This window comes from Uloborus diversus, chromosome 4 (assembly GCF_026930045.1).
Source record: "Uloborus diversus isolate 005 chromosome 4, Udiv.v.3.1, whole genome shotgun sequence".
Lineage (NCBI taxonomy): Eukaryota > Metazoa > Arthropoda > Arachnida > Araneae > Uloboridae > Uloborus > Uloborus diversus.
In genome coordinates, this window is record NC_072734.1 from 55,943,428 (window position 1) to 55,964,457 (window position 21,030).

Below are 21,030 nucleotides of genomic sequence, written 5' to 3' on the forward strand. Positions count from 1 at the left end.
AGAGAAAACTAAGTAGTTGAAGTATAATTAGCTTCTCGTCCTTTCAACGGCAGAAGCCGATATTTAGTTTCTGTAATATTCGTGAGCTAAGTGTTGTAAAAGCTGATGCAAGACAAAGAAATATATCAGTCAGAGCGATAATCTTTAATTAAGGATTGTGATTCGAGAAAGGTTATATTCAGTTCGCAAATGAATAGTTTGGGAAGTGTGATGAATCTGCTTTGAATAATCTGTCTTAAATCAAGTGTTTATTGTTCTGAGCAGTAGTGTACCGAACTTAATTTTTCGGGAGAACAAAAACATTCTGAATCTGCCGATTGGAACTTGAAATTTTGCCGAAAAATGATTATTTTGCCGAATAGAACTACAAATTCTGCCGAATGATGATAATTTTGCCGAACCGTTACACAAAGTGTGCCGGATAAGGACATTTTTGGGAGGTAACAGTGACCTCCCTCTCCTGCTTGGGAGTAATAGCCTTCTAATTGTTAAGCAGCGCAAATGTGTCCTTTCTCTGTGAAAAAATCCTGAAAATTTTCTTAATTTATGGGACGGCTGCTATTCATGTTTTCAAAAACGTTTCTGAGCATTTCGGAATCCTCTTTCTGTAGTTTTCAAAAACGTGTCAAGTAACCATTGTGCGGTTCGACTCGAAAACTGAAGGAAAAGCTTGGATATTAGCACTAAGTTACCGCCACTAAGGCAGAACCACATTCAATACATCAGACACCCCGGTCATCACATCCAGAGACTGCAGTTTCGTTCTTATTAGAACTCATCAGTCTGGAATAGTGAATAACCGAGGCAGGCGTTATCTCAATGAAGCTGAGAGCACCAACAGACTGCTTGATAAAGGAAATTTATCTCAACAGCGAGTGACTGCTAATGCTCAAGCTTTGCCTTTCGATTTTTGAGACAAACCGCACCTGCGGCCTCGCCCTCGGTTATTCACTATTCCAGACAGAAGAGTTCTAATGAGAACGAAACTGCAGTCTCTGGATGTGATAACATGGCTATCTGATGTATTGCATGTGGTCCAGACTTCCACTGAATCTATATGTTGTAGTTCAGTTGTTTTCTGATATGTTCCTCAAAGAATTGCAACAAAAAACAATTTTTCCGCTTACATGCCCCAATTCATAGACTGCAGCCATTTCACACATATCAGTAGCTCGACAGGTCGAAAAGTTATTTCGCACCTAAGCATCAAATCCAACTTTACGTAAAGTGCCAGATTTTCAAGTTAATTCAAATCCCATCTCATAGTAAATTCAGGGACTGACGAACTTAAATTATTGGTAGAGCGAAAATTCTCAACTGTTAAAGAAAACTCCAAATTTTACCGAATAAAAACAAAGAGTTCTATAATAGGGTAGAGGAACGACTCGTATATCGCTTCCATTAGCCACCAGGAGATCGGTTTGAGAGAGATTAGAGTGGTACTGTCTGACCACGGATTGTATGGAAAAACAACATCCGTTTTACAGTCGGAAATGGACGAATCAATGATTTTTTACCGATGTCAGCTTTTGCAGAAGCAGAGTCTCATTCAAATGAGCGGAATATGCGCATCAAATTTTTACTTTTCCCCTTTATTCACATAGATTCGTCTTATCTGGACATTTGAAAATGCCATGCAATCCGTGGTTGGACAGTATTTGTAATAAAAATTAGAGTGGTAAATATTTCAGTTGACTCGGAATCAATACAATTTTTTGTATTCTGCCTCTCTAATTTTTCCCCTTGCTGGAACATGGAACTGTTGCCAGATTCAGTCTCTACCCTATTATAGAACTCTTTCAATGGAACTTCAATTTTTCCAGAGTGATGATAATTTTGGCGAATCAAACTTCAAATTTTGCTGAATGATGACATTTTCAACGAATCGAACTCGTAGTTTCGCCGAATGATGCAAGGGTGTTTGTGATCCGAAATTTTCGAAAATTTTGAACTGACAGCACATTCTAAAACTAAAAAAAACTAGTATGTTGTGGCCATCACGAAACTTTCTTCTATATTTTTCTTTTTTTTTTTCTGATCCCTCCCCATGCTTGACGAGGAAGCAATATTCCCAACAAAAACAAAATTACACATGCAAAAACTTGACTACCATCCCAATGTCTGAATTATTTTAAAAGCAAAGCAAAGAGCGAAAATTGAAAGTTATTTTAAAAGCCTTGCTTGAATTAATTACAAATATTTCATTTGTTTACAAACATAAGATGGCAACAGTTAAAAATTTTAAATCATTGAGATAATATTTCCGATCATTTCCATTCAATTAAAATCACGAGAAATACGCAGACGACAATCTATTACGATTTATCTTTCTTATTGTTGCATTAATAAAGCTATTTTTATTCAAAAAAAAAAAAAATCAACACCTCTTGGAGCGATTGGCGTCAAAATTGAACCAATGCCTGTTTACGTATGGATTCACAGATATTCCAAATTTCAACCAGAACGCAGCATTACTTCTTGAGATAGGGCACTCACAATGGAAAAAAAGAACGGGCGATTGCGCTACCCCCTTTTTAGCTGTTGACACCAAAATAAAATCAGCTCTTATACCCACTAAGGACTACTTGCCGATAAATTTTTCTTTCATTCTGTTCATTATTTCTTGAGATACAGCAGTCACAATCGACGACAAAAAACGTTCTATAGCTCAACCCCCGTTTGAGTTATTGACACCAAAATTGAATCAGCACCTGTTCCTGTTAATGACAACATATGGACCAAATTTTGTCTGATTCCGCCAGTTACTTCCTGAGGAATAGCAAGCACGCGTAACTCAAAAAACGTCCCATTGCTCCACCCCCCTTGGAGGAATTCGCGCCCAAAACCAATGGGCACAAGTTCACATAGGGGCACATATGTGTACCAAATTTCGTTCGATTTCGTGCGGTAGTTTTTGCTGTAGAGCGGCCACAAAAAACTGGTCACACACAGACGTGACACACACACATACACACACACATACATACACACACACATACACACACACAGACAGACAGACATTTTCCAAAAATAGTCGAAATGGACTCAGCACACCTCAAAACGTTCGAATCTGTCAAAATTCGAAATTCGAAAATTTGCACGAATCCAATACTTTCTTCTATGTATTAGATATAGAAAAAAGTAAAAATAACTAAAAATTTTTAAAATGTTTTTTTTTCAATGTTTTTAATGATTTTCGTATGCATATTTAAGGAATTTTTACGGGCTAAAGGGAGGAGGGTCGAGCTTCCTCATAATTTCACTTTGTCTTCAGAAAATTTTATTTGAGTCCACTCCCTGTGAATGATGATAATTTCGCCGAATGGAACTCCAAATTTCGCCGAAGGATTATAATTTTGCGAAATCATCAGACAAAATTTTCCGAATAAAGGAATTTTTGGGGAAGTCACAGTGACCTCCCGTGACTTCCCATTGGGACACCCCGAGTTCATTTGATCTACCAACGGGACCAAAGTTCATTAAATTATATTATCGTTCACCATTAGTGCGTCAGTTCCGTTTCTTACGTTCCAACATTTTTATTGTTTTGCACCCTTTTTACTTCCTTTTACAAAAAAAGAAGTATTTATTGTATTCGCGAAAAAAAATTCACTCAAAAATCGGCCTTAATTTCCATTTTGCTCAACCCGAATGAATGGTGAGGTTTTTTTTTTTTTTTTTTTTTTCGACCCGACCGCACGTGGATATATGCCTCGGAACGTACAGACACCCGAAATATCCAATTTGACGATCCCCGAGTTAATTACTACGAGTTTTCTTGTGACGTCCATATGTGCGTATGTGTGTATGTATCTCGCATAACTCAAAAACGGTATGTCATAGAAAGTTGATTAAAATTTGTACGTAGACTCTTAGTGGGATCTAGTTACCTTCCCTTTTGGTTGCATTCGGATGTTCCTAAGGGGGTTTTTTACACCTTTTTTGGGGGAAATCATTGTTAATTTCAATGCTAACTCGTGTGGTGTTATACTTTGTCAAACACTTGGCTATATATCGCCATACTTTTGGCCGCCAAGTTTTATCGCCAACTTGGCGAAAAATTTGGCAATATTTTTCTTTTTTTTTAAATTTTTAAATCTGGTTTTAATTTGACCAATGTTGGTGACATTTAAAGAGTTTTAACCACTGAATCACATTAAAATTGCCAATAATGAGGAACAAAATTTTGTGTAAAACTTTTTTTTTGCTTCGGGTCGCAAGAAACTAGGCGTGAAAATATTTAGTGTTTCTTTGCTTACTCCAAGGCGCTACTATCATTAAATTGGCGTAAAAGGAAGTCATGTGATGCACACATCAGCTCTTTTTTTTTTTGAATCTATAACTTGAGAATTGTTCTTCGATTGTATTATTACTGCGTGGTTTTTAAATAAATATTTTACTTTTTCCTGTAAAATCTTACTAAAAAAGTATTTTAAATTTACATTTTCTATGCTAACAAATTATAAAAATAAAAAAGCCCGTGCCCTCACTACACACTGATATACCTGAGATTTCTAACATGATTCTTTGATATAGTATTTTTCTCTTGTAATAAACCATTGTTTGCTTTAAATATTGCATTTACAATTTATTTCCTATGGGCCAACTGTTCCAATTTTCCCCCTCTAGGTATTCCCCTTGCACTCATTATCAGCTGGTGCGTTACCATGACGACGCATCTGAACACGGACTGCTGGGAAGGCTATGGACGTTCTCCGTACGTCTGGATCATTACGGGACCTATGATTGGCGCTCTCGGAGTAAGTAAAATAACAAGCAGTCGTTCTCGTGTTGCCCCTTCTGAAAAGAATGAAACTGAAGAACGCAAACATAGAAAAAGAAAACCTTTGCTTGAAAGTTTGAGCGGAGTCTCAACAGCATTGAAAATAAAATTGTTACCACGTTTTTGTGTATTAAGGGAAGATGGGACCATAATAATAATATTAAGCTTCGAACCTATAACCCCTAATATTAAGCTTCGAACCTATAACCCCTAATATTAAGACATCGTTGAGTCCAGAGAATAGTAGTAAGGAGGCAGCTTCTCTTTTTTTTTTTTTTTGATTCTTTGCAATCTATCCAGAGCTGGGACAACTGAGCAAGTAGGGAGCTGAGGGAAAAATGTTAGGGACTTTAATGGGTGTAAAGGAAGATTGAAGGAATTTCAAGGTTACGGAAGTAGTTTTGCTGATTTGGTTGAGTCTCCAAAAAAGTAAGAGAAATTGGGAGGTTCAATGGCGTGAACATCTTTTTTTTTCTACTTTATGAAAAGTATACGAAACTTAAAAATCTTTATCTGCATAACTGTTGATTTCTAGAGTTGTGCTCAAATAAAATAGATACCGTAAAAAGGGGCTACTTGAGCCTCCAAGGGCTACATGAACCCATGAGGAAAAAAGTGTTTAAACTCCGTCCTGGTCCTATATAACTCAATGTATATCCTTAAAAGCCTTTCTCCATGACAGGTAGCAGTACTAGGTAGAGGCTGGAAGCATGAAACAAAGTTTCTGCTATTCCGCCTTTTTCTGATTGAGGCAAGTTGTTTAAACAGTTGTTTTTTGTGTATGCAAACATTCAGATGGAAGTTCATTGAAACATCTGATATCATCAAGGTCAAGATAGTTTTATGTTTGCATTCTTTTTCTTAATAAAATAACAGTGTTTTAAGGTTATAGCTATACAAGGGCGTATATAAGGAAGGGACTAAGAGGCCCCGGGCCCCCTCCGAAATCGGAATTTTTTTTTCTTGCTAAAGGTAGTTATTTTTGAGTTTAGTTGCTCACAAATAATTTCCAAACTGTTGGGTACAAAAAAAAAAAAAAGAAAAAAGAAAGAATTATGATAGTGATAATAGTGATAATAAAAATTATAAAAAGTTAGATCAGAGATTTTCGAACCAGGTGCCGCAGAGGTGAGTAGTGCCGCGAAGGGACCATATAGTAACAATTATATATATATATATATATATATATATATATATATATATATAAAACCAGATTAGGATGCTTTGAGAAAATTCTAATTCCTCAAAGGGTGCCGCGAATCATTAAAGTTTGGGATCCCTGTGTTAGCTGAGTACTAGGTAATGGGGGTGTTTAGATGGGGTCAGGTGATCCGTACCTTTTACTCAATAAAAGAAAGTGTCTTGGGAATGAGGTTATTTCAACAAAAAGAAAAGAAAAGCAAATTATGTTGGGGAAAAAAGATGTGAAGTTTTTCAAAAAGAAATCTTTAAATTTAATATCTTTTTAACAGATGCAGCTTACTGCTTAGAAAATTAAGTTCCCTCTCTTCCCTCTCCTCTTTTTTTTCTTCCCAGTCTGTCTGAAAAGAAGGGTCTTCAAAATGTTTCTCTCCGTAACTTGCGTCCCCTGAAAGAAATTTAAAATAATTTTTAGTTGTTCGGTTGCAGTAATGATGGAAATTGATGTCCTAAAGACGCATTTGTTTAGGCGTTTTTCAGACATCAATTTCAAACAAAACATACAAAACACATGGTCCTTTACATTAAATCTTGAATTTTGTAAATAATTAGTGAGAAAAAATATTGCTAAATGTTGTCGAGTAATTCCATACTTTATAAAGTTAAAAAATATAAATTTACTCTCAGAGAGATGTTGATATCAATAAACGAAGTATAGAAATGCTTAATTTGTCATCTTACCCTTCTTTACCCTACTTATCTGTTGACTTATTGGAGATAAATTTTCGTTTTTGAAGCAGGTACATTTTTTGTTGAACTTTTGGAGCATTCGCAGGATATCTCTTGCCGGAAACAGAAGTAGTAATTCTGGTAAAAATAGTTCTGGTAAAAATCAAGGTTTTACGCAATTCTATTTTAAATTATTATTCTGAAATGATAGTATGTAAGCTCAATAGTTTTGATTTTGATGTTGTGCTTGCTTGTTGATTTTTGCAGTCTAAACTTATAATAAAGTTATGCTTAAGTATTTTGTCCTACTATAGTCACAACTATGTGACAGCGTCAGCAACAATTTCAGTATCTTCATTCACCCATTAACGCGAATAACGATCAGTAAGTCACCGCCCCTAAGCCGATTTTTCATTGTTGCACTGCTTGGGTTACCACACCAAAGTTTCGGATTTCGCCAAATTTGCAGAAAATAATATTTTATTTTATAAACAATTCATGTGCCACTAATAATTGCTTATAGTGAACATTCACCAACGCGATAACTCTCCAGAAAAGACAACCACTCAAGCACGCGCTCCGATCCAAAAAGGCTGATCTTAAGCTGCTGCGTCGGCTCGTATATATAGGGGCCTTAGCCAGGGTCAAAGCAAAGCTACATGCTGTATACCGACAGCCCTGTTATCCAGAGTTTGCAGTTTCGTTCTTGTTGCGGACTCATCAGTCTGGAATAGGGAATACCTGAATGGGACGACGGGGGACGACACTGGGAAACTTTCGACCGGTACGAGAATCACGTCGCTTGTCAGATTGCCTTTACTAGAAGCTGCACCAACTAAAAGCACAAATAATTTTTCGAGTAAAGCCGTAAGTGAACTAACTCTGTTTCTTTCAAAACAGTCAAAACGTTAATTTAGAAAAGCCTTTTTAATGGTGAATATGGTTTTTTGACGATTGACTACTCGTACAATATTCAGGAAGTCTGTCAGACATGTAGAATATATAATTCAAAATAGATCATTCAGAATGAATTCATCAGAACAGAACCATCCAGCAGAATTCTTTCAGAGTAGAGCATTGCTTGTAAGGGAGATAGGTGTTGAGCAAGTTCCAAACATGTTCGAGTTTTGGGATGAAAGAACATTCTGGTCCAAAAATTTAATTTGTTTGTACTCATTTTTAAAGTATAATTTTTCTAAAAAGTTGATCAAGTACTGGTTAAGTATTTTTTTTTTTAATTAATCGTTGTTTGAAAAGCTTCATGTTTCGTTTCGTTTTAAGAAATCAAATACATTTACTAACATTACCCTAACTCTGCTATTTATTTTTGGTTTGATTGTTTTTCATTTTGCGCTGGTATTAAAAAAAAATTTTGCCTGCTAGGATGTTTTATTTTTTACTTTAGTATTCTCTAGAATTCCGAATTTTATTTTAATTACTTTTGAAATTGATTTATCAGCGAGAACTACGTTTCACAAATTGTAGGACTAATTTCTTTCTTTCTGAAGCATTAATACAAGGAATCGAGCTGTTGAATCTTCAATAACGACACATGTTCCTTCAAAAGCAATCAAAGATGCACTTTGCAGACGGCGGAAAAGAATTTCGAACGAGTTACGAAATTTTGATTCGGAGATACAAGCAGAACTAGTGATTAACAATCCTTAAAGCGACAGCTGTTGTGTTCTTTCAAGTCTTAAATTGTCGATACTGAAACACAGACATGTTTCCTCTTCTGTTCGAGATTTTATCGAACGTTCTTTTCACTTAAGAAACTTAATTTGTATTGGATTCATTTATCTAAATCTCACATTTGGCGTTCTTTTCATATATTTATGAATATATTATTTTAAATATTGCTTAATTATGTTTGTAATAATGTAATTTTTGAAGGTAAGTAAATTAAACTTTTCACTTCGTGACATTGTTAAACTGTACAGTAATTTTTGATAAGTACACTGTACAATACAATAGCAAGAACGGAACTACACGGATTGACAATTTCTACGGAACAAGCGATTTATGCAAATTTATGCCTCATACAGCTAACCAATGGAAATAATTTCAAGTTCAGATGGCGTGGTAGATCAAGACTCGTTAAAAGACAGTGCATAAAAGTTCAAGATTGGTACGAAAATTCACGCTGGTTGGTGTTTAACAAAAAAAAAATGTTGTATGTTAGAAAAAAATTCTGTGAAATTCTGTTTGGTTCCTGAAATATTTAAGAGTAAAATGCCAGCAAGACAACATTTGAATACTTACGATCGTGGACGATCGGTTGGACGACTGGAAGCAGGTTAAAGTGCCACCACTGTAGCTGTTGCAATGGATGTATCAAAAGGTGTCATCTCACAATTAAAGACGGCCGTTGCAGGTAGAAATGCTTTGCGAAAGCATGCTGGGGGTTATGGTAGGAACACCAAACCTTCAGAGGATTGCTATCTAGCCTTCGTTGGCAAAAAGGAACAGAAATTTCACTAATGGACTGCAAATCTTGTAACCGCTACCGGTACACATGTTTCTCCAAGAATCATCTCACGGCGATTAAATAATGTTGGTTTGTATGCACGGAAACCCGTACATTGCATCCCATTTTAATCACGCCATCGTCCGTCGTAAGAGATTACGCTGGTGTAAGGAACATGTTGGTTCAGGATCGCCAACATTGGTCTAGAGTGATGTTCACCAACGAATCTCGTTTCAATGTGACAAGTGATTCTGGTCACCAACTACTGTAGAGAGAAAGTGTAGAAGACGTTGTGCAGAAACATTTGTTTGTGAACGTGATCTGTGCGGCTTAGGCGTGATGTAGTGTGTAGGCATCATGCACAATGGCAGAATACCACTTTACGTTTTTGAACAATGAAGCGTTACGTCGCAAAGGTATTGCAGATAAGTTGTACTGGATCATGTTGATCCAGACTTTCTTTTTATGGACGACTAGTGTTACCTGCACTGCTTTGCCCGTAGTTGGAAATTAAAAGGTCATTCGGTTCGCCTGTATATTTACAAATTATGGACGACGAATTTCTCGCCAATTGGCTATGTTCATTCGCTCTCCCATTCCATTCGAGGCGCATACCCCCACGCTACAAACTAACTTTGTGCCAAATTTCATAAAAATCGGCCGAACGGTCTAGACGCTATGCGCGTCACAGAGGTTCAGACATCCTAAAGACAGAGATACTTTGAGCTTTATTATTAGTAAAGATAAGGCAAGGGCCACGAAGGAGCATTGAGGTATCAGACACACTGTAAAGTGAAAATATTCTCCACATGCAGTGGCTTGCTTACTCTCCCAATTTGTATCCAATTGAACATGTCAGGGATGCTCTTGGCAGAAGTGTTGCGGAAAAAACCATCCCTCCCAAAACAGTACAAGAATTCAAATCCGCCTGAAGAGTGGGGAAATATCCCCGAAGCACTCCTCGATAGTTTAGTGGGGAGTATTGAAAAAGGATGCAAAATGTGCATTAGTGTCCGTGGTAATCACACATCATAACTAAGGTACTCATGTCTCCATCATTCTGACCTAGATCAATTTTTTGTGGTTGTTTGAAAATCATCTAAGTAGGATTTTTTTTAAAGCTTTTACTTCATCGATACAGTAATATCTGCACTATTTTGTACTAATAATAAAGGCACATCCTCGCTACTAACTATGCACTTAGTTCTGTTTCCTTAATCATTGTCTATTTTTAACTATTCCAAAAAACGGAATTGTTCCTTAGCAATTGTCAAGCAGTGTACATAAAAATGTACAATTTTTGCATAGATCTTGCGAAAAATTATAGTACTGTAATATAACAATGAATCGCGGCGTACTTGGAGCGTCAGTCTGACATCACAGTAACTGAATTATAAATGATAAAATGATTGCGTACCTACGTAATTTTGTTATAAAGCATTGCGTTTCTGCTTTAGCAAAAGAAAAGTCTACTTACTTGAGAATTTGCTTTGCTAATTACCCATATTACGAGCATTATCCGGATTTTTGTTATCCGAATTGCCGTTGGTCCCAGTTAGTCCGGAACAACGCGGCTGTACTGTATTGAAAAAAGTAACAGAATTGAAAAAAAATTCCCACGTAATGGTTAATTCTTGAAAGTGCAATGAAAATCAATTATATACAATGAAACAGAGATCGTTTACGAAAGCAGAGCTAATCAGTGTCGTAGTCAGGATTTTTCCAGGGCGGGGGGGGGGGGTGGGGCGTTTGATCATATGATGATTTTTAATGATATATAAAAATCGAATATATATATATATATATATATATATATATATATATATATATATATATATATATATATATATATATATATATATATATATATATATATATATATATTCGTTTACTGTTTTCTTATTTATAAATTATTATTTCTTATTTATATCTAGTTCGTTCAAATCATCCTCTACTGTTGTGGTGATATTTCTATGTATATTTAGAAGAGCAAGATCATTTAATCTCGTATTGCAGGTGGAGTTGCGCAAGTAGTTCTTCAGACGACGGAGAGTTGAAAATGATCTTTCACTTATGCACGTTGAAACTGGAAGGACAGCTAATATTTCCAAAAGTTTGTGGATATGTGAAATGGTATTTTTATTGCATACAGCAAGAGCTTCAATTGCTGTTTTTGGAAGGCTAATATTTTCTAGGCTCATTCTTGCCAACCTTTTGTATCATAAAGACATCTCGGTTCTTAGATCTTCCTCACCACCATCTAATATCATCTTCATAAAACTTTGAAAGCTCTTCAAATTCCTCAAACTTTGGTGTTTCGGAAAATGCAGATACGGTAAGAATGATGCTTTGGAAACCTAGTGGAATTTTACGATGCATCAGGAAGCGAGAATCTAACTGATTCAAGAACGAATCCAGAAATGGAATGAAAACTTTCACTCGGAAATATGCTTCTGAAGTCGTCGATGAAACATTATCAGGATTGATTTGCCTTGCAGTTTGCCGTGGAACATTTACAGCTGTTCCAAACTTTTGCAGAATTTCAGAAGTTGATGTAAATATTTTGCAAAATTTCACATTTGCGTTATCTCGTAAAGATTTTATTCCTGAGATGGTGTCTTCAGCAAGATTTACAGCTTCTACTAAATCAATATTTGGGTTCTGCAGAAATTTGCATAAAGGCATCGTTAAGGCAAACACTTTATAAATGCAATACAGTGAAATAATAAAAGGACCGTTTAATATCGTGCATAAAAGAGAATTGGTGTTATTAGATGAATTTTTATCAGTTCATTAGCTAATACTTACGAATCAAGTTAGTGTCTTTCCTTTGCCTCGAAGTAATATAAAGAAACATTATGCTGCCGCAAAACATACTTGTAGTGGTGACGATCCTCCTGAAGTAACAACCAGAAATAGATTTTATTAAATAAGTAACAACGATCTTATTGAGGTGAATAATGTAATATGATGTTTCGTTCAGTAACCAGATTGTTAATAAAGGGAGAAAAGACCGAAATGTCGGTATTTGATGCTTCTTTTCATAGGTTGTTACTCCTACACGAAAATCTCTTTGGGGATGAAGACTGTATTTAGTTACATTTTCCGACCTTGTACAGACTTGCATTATAGAAATAATGGATTAATATTAAAGTATTCTCTGTGTGGCCTTTTATTTATATCGTATGCGACTTGCACAGTTGCTACTGTTGAAGAATTTCAGGTGTTATTGAAAATCGTTTTTACATAAATTATTATTACCACATAATAAACTAAAAATGTTAAATTCACTTTCGAGTAGTTGTGAATGTTCATAGTTTGCTTTTTCGAAGTTTTATGTAACTGAAGTGTCAGAAACGAAAACCAAATGTTATTTAGAGGTTTTTATAAAGTAGTAGTGGGGAAATATGCTATAATGAGTTGAAAGGAAGCTTAATTTGTTGAGCGAGAAACATGTTTCTTTGTGGGCCACAAAAAGTTTTAATAAGTCATTTAGAAATATTCATAATTTTGAGAAATAGTACAGCGTCTTATTTTCTTACTCGTTTATTCGTTGGTAATCAATTGTGCAATGCTTCAGACTTTTTTTTGCAATAATTAGCTAACTGATATAGTAATGCTATTAAAATTTGAATGAGGCAGTTAAAAAGGTAAAAATTTCTTGATTTAAGTTATTGAAATAGTGTGCATGACATCATAGTTCCCACATTGCGCCTTGACGGCTATTTCCCGTGTCGTCTGGGTCTCATTTCAATCCTCTTTTTTTTTTTTCTTTTGTTCTTATCTGTCTTTGGTCCTCGGCATCCTAAAAACAGATTAAAAGAGAAAGAATTAGTCATTTTCATTCTTATTCTCAATGCACTATAAAAACATGTAAAAGACTAAAATTGCGGATCTCAAGAATCAATAACTTCATGATCTAAGCATTAGGTACCATTATTGGTCAGAACCATACATGAAGTATAGCTAGATACACCACTCCGTAGCAGAAACTACTGGCCGCCATTGAACTTGGAAAGATTGCCGGATTTTGAAAGTAAAAGGGCAAAAATTGTTCGAGACACGTACAAGAAGGATATCCGACTCTCGTCGATTGAAATTTTTCTGTTGTTTGATATGAAAATTTTACAGTAAGGAATTTGTTATTTTAATTTTCTTTTTTAAGACACTTGTCCGTTTACTGGATGGTCTCGCTTGCCCATAAAACCGGTTCCTTGTTGTGCGTCTAGTTAATATAATATCTTTGGTCTTCATACTGGTTAGTCTGTCTTCTGAGCAACTTTGGTAGCAAGTTAATTTGACCATCAAGAGGGCGTCGACAGCAGTCATAAAGCTAGCAAATTGCTCAAAAGAAGCAACTTGTAAGAACATCATGTCATCTATTTTGTTGTGAGTTCAAGTGCTTTTGTTGTGAGTCACTTACACTGCTAAAAGTTCAGGAAATCTTTATAGTAAATATTACAGTAAAATTGAGTGTTTGCAGTACAGAAAAAAATTACAGTACTAAATTGTACCAAAAAAAAAAAAAAAGATTGCAGTGCCAATTGATACATCGCGTGACTTACAGTGCGAATCAGATAAGAACGTATTTCCCCTCACTCGATGTGTTCCAGCTCATATGGTGGGCAGCAAAGCCGGCTGTCAATCCGAAGGTCCGGAGATCAAACCTGCTCCTCGGACTGTGCGTTTTTTTCTCTGATTATTCTAGAGTAAAATTTTACAGTAAAACATGATTTTAACGGCAAAAGTTACTGGCAACATGTATGCCAGCAACTTTTACCGTAAAATTTCAGGATTTTTTCTAACAATGTTCTTTACTAAATAACTTAAAAGCAGGGAAGATCAAACTTCACATGCCTTGAAAAGGTTTGAGCACCTAAAAAGTATTTTTTTTCTAATAATGACATATTTTGCATCAAAACATATAAGTTAACCGCCAAGATCATTTTCTGTCTTCTCTTTTGCTACCTCTTGTTGTTCAATAAAGGGGTCATTCTTGTGACTGAGCCCAGCTTCCCCCCCTCCCTCTCCCCCCCGATGCCTTTGCATCGATAAATAAAGATTTGTTAGTAATCTACTTCTATGTTTCTTTAAAAGTAAATATGTATTTTTTCCTTGCAGATAAATTTGATTTTCTTGGTAAACATTATTCGCATACTAGTGACGAAAATGAAAACGAGTTCAACGTTTGAAATCGTCCAGGTGAGGTATGTAAAGAAATGTTTTTTTCCTAATTTATCTAAGATAGATGTAAATGATATAGATATGATAGTTAGATATAATTAAAGTGAAAAATGTGCTTAAATAACGCACAAATTGTGAGGGACAATACGGGTGATTTCTATTTCAAGGCTATTGTGAAACCAATTTATCCGAAAGGAATAAACAGGTTTCTATGTAGTCTTCTATTATCCGTACTTTCCAGACAATTTGTGCTTTATTTACATTGGCTTTCCCTTTTAATTATAATACAAATGAAGGGCCACGGGGAAGAATGATCATAGTCCACCATGCTCGAATTTCCCTCATTACGTTTTTGAGCTTGAAATCTCGAATCGTTTCAAAGTTAGCCTCATTCTTCCCTGTTAAAACTCACTCACTATGATAATTCTTGCCTGAATAATATTTCTCTTGAATACTGTCTATAAGTATCTACGTGTTCCCATAGGCTAACCACAAAGTTTTTTAGAAAAATGGACTTTGATCGTTTTTCCCCGTAGCTCTTCAAATGTATTTCAACAGTTTTCTGTAGCTCTTTAGATTTCTGACCTTGCACGGGTATCGATTATTACAGACAACTAAAAAATTGGATTTTCTCAATATAGACACATTTTGTTTCAAATTTGAAGACTGTCTCAATAAATTATTCTCAAAAAGTCACCAACTTACGACACTCATATCGTCTCCTTACTTCCGTCTCACTGTGAATTTTTACTTCCATCACGGCAACAGAAAATTAACTTGAGAAAAAACTATTTTGATTTAAAATAGTTTTGTCGTTTTTTGCGTGAATTAAGAGTCATTTTTTCCCGCAGGAGGGCCATGAAGGCAACAGCGTTGCTCTTTCCTCTCCTCGGCATCACTCATTTACTGTTCTGCGTAAATCCGAGAGATGACAGCAAACTGGAAGAGGCCTACATGATTACCAACGCCGTTCTGCAGTCATCTCAAGTGAGTTATCTTCTATCCATATTTTTAAAATCTGTTCGCGTGTGTCAGAAAATCTGAAGCTCGATCTTCTCTAGAACCGTTGTGGATCGAGAGCAGAACGAGCTACCGATTGATTTGAAATTTTCCAGAGAAAATAATGAGATCGATCTCGTAATCGTGCGACTTTAATTAGTGGAGATATTAATTAAAACGTTAATTAACATTGCGTTATTCAGGAATTTTTATTTTATTTTTCCTGTTGCCATTTTGCATATGGGTGAGCAAATAAAATTCTAATAATTGTTTTAAAAGGGATATTTTTGGCTGCTGTCCAAATCTTAAAACAACCTTTCCATCTAGAATTTATTTTAAACTAGCAAAAGTACCCGGCGTTGCCTCGGTCAGTAATACTTGTGAGAAACAATCTCTACTTTCATTCGTTTTCTGTTTTAACTGAAAGAACTCAAAAAAAAAAAAAAAACCCGCATTGATGTGATTCACCCATAAAAGTAAAATAGCAATAAGTACAAAGATCGAAATAGTATTCAGTTAGAAACGAAAGCACGACATTTATGCAAAAAAAAAAAAAAAAAAAAAAAAATTGAAGGATTTCCAAAGCATGAAATTTCACTTGTTTATAAAGATTTATCAGTTATTTTATTTATTTATTTATTTATATTTTATGAACATAGTCTAAAGCTTTTTCCATATGGCTATTGAAACACTAACGGTTTTAAAAAGTAGCCGCCCGTAATCTCACTATACGTGCTTTAGTTGTTTTGGGAAATTTCAATTATTGTGTGTTCTTGGTGCGATTTAAAATGTTACCAAATTTGCGGTAATTGTTTTGGGATACCTTAGATAATGCTCCCCCTCCCTACTTAGTAAAACTGCCTGTTATTAATTTTCGTCAAACAGATATTGTCGCCAAATACTGCGATATTTTTTGTGATCATAAAATGATGCTAAATATTTTCTTCCGAAATAAGTAGTAAAACTTGGCAAGTGTTTGAAATTGTGAACAAAGACAGACTAATGGAAGTTTTTGTGCTGTTTATAGATTTGCCTAATTTAGTTAGCGGATTATTTTACGTTTTAACAAAAGTATTAAAGATTATTTTACTTGCAATATTTTGGTTACATGGTGAAATGAAAACCGAGAAACATTACTACGTAGTATTTCGCTGCAAAAACAGCGCCAGTTGAAAAGATTTCCTTTCGTTATAATTGAATCGTTATGATTAATTATTACTATGTTCTTATTTCTATGAAATTAATATATATATTTATTAATTGATTTCCAATTGTATGTTTGATGCATAAACTGGTTTGTAAGTGTAAGTAATAAACTTACACATATTTTGAAAAAACTTTCTCTCAGAATAGGAAGAAATAGGCTTTTCTGCCAATATGTTAAAACCCAATTGGTAAAAATATCTTTATGATTGAGAAAAATGGATGTCATACTTGAAATCAGCGCATCCAGTAGAATAAAAATCACCAATTTACCAGCTTTTGTTTTTGTTTATGTGTCCTTTTGGATAGTACACACTTCATATAAATTCTACTGTAGATGTATCTTCAGGCGTGTTATTTATTTCAGTTAGTTAGCTTCAGCTCCGACAGTGACAAGAAAAAACGAGTATGTTGTGGCCATCACGAAACTTTCTTCTATATTTTTCTTCTTTTTTTCTGATCCCTCCCCATGCTTGACGAGGAAGCAATATTCCCAATAAAAACAAAATTATTTATGCAAAAACTTGACGACCATCCCAATGTCTGAATTATTGCAAAAGCAAAGCAAAGAGCGAAAATTGAAAGTTATTTTAAAAGCCTTGCTTGAATTAGTTACAAATATTTTATTTTTTAACAAACATAAGATGGAAACAGTTAAAAATTTTAAATCATTGAGATAATATTTCCGATCATTTCGATGCAATTAAAATCACGAGAAATACGCAGACGACAATCTATTACAATTTATCTTTCATATTGTTGCAATAATAAAGCTATTTTTATTCGCAAAAAAAAGAAAAAAAATCAACACCTCTTGGAGCGATTGGCGTCAAAGTTGAACCAAAGCCTGTTTACATATGGATTCACATTTGTTCCAAATTTCATCCGGAACGTAGCATTACTTCTTGAGATAGGGTACTCACAATGGAAAAAGAGAATGTTCGATTGCGCCACCCCCTTTTCAGCTGTTGACATCAAAATAAAATCAGTTCTTATACCCACTAAAGGCTTACTTGTCGAAAATTTTTTGTTTCATTCCGTTCGTTATTTCTTGAGATACAGCAGTCACAATTGACGACAAAAAACGTTCTATAACTCAACCCCTGTTTGAGCTATCGGCACCAAAATTGAATCAGCACCTACTCCTGTTAGGGGCAACATGTGGACCAAATTTTGTTTGATTCTGCCAGTTACTTCCTAAGGAATAGCAAGCACGCGTAACTCAAAAAAAGTTCCATTGCTCCACCCCCCTTGGAGGAATTCGCGCCAAAACCCAATGGGCACAAGTTTACATAGGGGTACATATGTGTACCAAATTTCGTTCGATTTCATGCGGTAGTTTTTGCTGTAGAGCGGCCACAAAAAACTGGTCACACACAGACGTGACACACTCACGGACACACACACACACACACACAGACAGACATTTTCCAAAAATAGTCGAAATGGACTAAGCACACCTCAAAACGTACGAATCCGTCAAAATTCGAAATTCGAAAATTTGCACGAATCCAATACTTTCTTCTATATATTAGATATAGAAGAAAGTAATAAAGGACATCAGTGGAAATGTAGTGATTTTTAAGGGATTAGATAAGTAAAGGCAAATATAGAAATTATCAACCGTCAAGGTTTTTCCTCACACTTTCGGTGCTTATGGTACCCTAAAAACTAACAAAATTGCAATGCAATTAATGCTAGTACAATTATTATTTTTGCGTTTAGTTAAACCACATCTTTTTCTAACAATTGATTCAATTTGGGGTTCATACTGCAGTGGGAAGGTAAACGGTAGTATCTAGAGAGAAGAATTTGCAAGACATTTGAAGAAACGCGTTTTGAATTCAATATTAACATAGAGAAATCTTGGAATTAGATGTTTTTTCCGCGCTTTTTTTCAGCGGAAACCAAATAAGCAAGCTTGTAACCTGTCCACGGCAGAATATGATACATCGTCTTATAACAACGTAATTATTACATTTACTTAATAGTTGAAATTTCTTTTTGTGTTAATTAATAATTACTTGAGGTTTCGTTTCTATGTTACTTGTGTACTCAATACTGCTAAAAAAATGTGGAAAATGGTATAACTTTTGGTACAAAAGCTACAAAACAATAGCTGTTTTTCTGCAAATTAAAATGCTTATTACATGCTGGGTGATTTAAAAAAAAATGACGTAGTTTCAAACGTGTATATTTCTTAGAGTAAAAATGGCACAAAAAACGAATTTTTTAACATACTTAAATCATTCTCAAGATGTTCAATGTGCCCTCCTCCTAAAGGATGAACAATGTCCTACCTGTACCCAAAATTCTATCAATCTCGTTGTAGCATGGACAAAGTCTCAGAACAATTGCTGCAATGATCCAATTTTTCAGTTCGTCAAGACTAGCAGGTAAATCGCTATAAGTAGAGCATCATTTACATATCCGCACAGGAAAACATCACATGGTGTTAGATCTAGCGATCTAAGAGGTGCCAATTGCAAAGCGCTAAATTTCCTCTCCTTTGACCACCATTTTGACTAACTGAAAAATACATAACAAGTGGGACACTGGACCTAACACGCAGTGACACCCAACTGTAGCCAATTGAAACTTTGTAATTCGATATTTCATTTGAGCTCCACCAGAGAGTTGTAGGTTCAAATTTCCAAATCGGCAGCCTAATGAAACTTAACCTATCTTTTTGAATCACCCTATATGTGTGTGTGTTTTGTGTGTGTATTTCTAAAAACTTTTTATTTTGTACATAATTCCTGGACTGAAAGCACTAAAATACTATTTTCTTCGCTTAACAGGGAATTTTCGTCTCAATTCTCTATTGCTTTATGAATATTGAGGTAAGTACGACTTTCGTTTTAATTTCGTTTCATTTTCGTTTGAGAAGTTTTAAGAAAATAACCGATGAAAAAAAAACGTACACTTATCAACGTTTTGAAAAAAATGCTTACCAGTTGCTTGAATACTCACCTGTTGCCTTAATACTTACTTCACACTGATGGCAAAAACATTGTAGATAGATAGCAAGAGGTTTGCTAATTTGATCCAGATAAACCAAATTTTTTTTACAGGTGCAGACGGTTCTCCGCAAGGCGTACGTGCGCGCCGCCCTGCGACGCAACCCCAACCACCGGTATACTTGGAAATGCCGCACTTCCCAGTCCAGTACCTACATGTCCAACTGCGAGACGTCCCTGGTGATCCCAGGGGACAGCTCCCTGGTGAGAACGAACACCAGATCCATCTACGTGGGCCGCTCGATCGAAGGACACCAGGGAAAGCCCTCGGCGATTCGGAAATATCCCGGAGGCATGAGGTAACTTCCTTGCAACTCTTGAATTTTTGACGAGTAAGGAATCCGTGCGAAAACTTGAATGCATGCGTGCTATATTTCATATCGTTCTGTTTAGATTGTGCGAGAATTTACTGGAATACACACCAAATTCCATCTCGTTTGGTTAAATGAGAATTCGTATTAATACTTGACGGAATGTCTACTTTAGCTGCGTTGCTCGGCCTTGCACGGCCTACCTCGAAAATAAAAGTTATGTCAACAGACGCGTGTTCAACAATAAGGTTTGAACAAAAAAAAAAAAAAAAATCCGGCAAAGTGAGTAAAAATAACCAAAAATTAAACATTTTTAATCCCCCGATTACAGGAAAAGACTTTAAAACAAAAGCCAGAATTTTATTTTTTTCATATTAGAGAGAAAAAATGGCAACATATCTTTCTTCTCAATGATTTTCTTCACGCTACAAATGCTAATAAAAGCATTGTTACGGAAAGTAGAGTTGAAGCACTGTATAATAATTTGAATTTAGGAAAGCCTTCGAAAAATAGGGATTTTTGCTGAAATCTAAATGTCTTAACTAATAGTTCTTAATTGATATATCCGTTAATTATTATCGGAGGATTATGTTAAATAGCCAAACATAAAGACGGGATGATTACGAATGCATCGATACCTGGTTCGATGGTCAGTTCACTGTCGTTTGGGAGAAGTAACTTGGACATAGATACATAGCTACATATGCAAGTTTTTAACTATATAAGATGTTTTAAGGGTCATGAACATCGGCAAAACGGCGTCTATAATGTAACACAGCTAAATTCTCACAGATAAATGTTGTCACAGTTATTTTGTGGCTAAACATCTCCAAAACCCCGAAACTGCGGCAGTATAGAGCAGATAGAAGTTACCCTCCGGGTGGATTTCTTTGGTCATAACCACCCTTATTTGCAGATAAAATACCTTATTAGGATTGGCAATAAGTGTTACAACCAAGAGTTCTGGGGGAGGGAGGGGAGAGGTTCTGAACTATAAACCTACCAAATTGTCTGTGCGACTAAACTCCACAAAACATCTTCGAGAACATGGCGCAGAATTCAGCTGTGTTACAACATGGGTGGTGTTCTGCTAAAGTTTATGACCCTAAAGACTTCAAGGTAACTGTGTATAACAAAAATTGAACCATGGCCAGTGGCGCACAGAGGGGAGGGCTTCAGCTGGTCCGAACCCAT

At 35.5% G+C, this 21,030-nt stretch overlaps 1 protein-coding gene across 1 annotated transcript in view; it reads left to right on the forward strand.

Annotated features, from left to right (window-relative positions):
* Positions 1-21,030, forward strand: part of LOC129220581 (corticotropin-releasing factor receptor 1-like) — a 68,233-nt gene that overhangs the window by 44,463 nt on the left and 2,740 nt on the right. Inside the window, exons 5-9 of the mRNA XM_054855012.1 lie at positions 4,630-4,760; positions 14,241-14,326; positions 15,155-15,290; positions 19,307-19,348; positions 19,580-19,824. Of these exons, the coding sequence (XP_054710987.1) occupies positions 4,630-4,760; positions 14,241-14,326; positions 15,155-15,290; positions 19,307-19,348; positions 19,580-19,824 (640 nt within the window). The remainder of the gene's footprint in view (positions 1-4,629; positions 4,761-14,240; positions 14,327-15,154; positions 15,291-19,306; positions 19,349-19,579; positions 19,825-21,030) is intronic.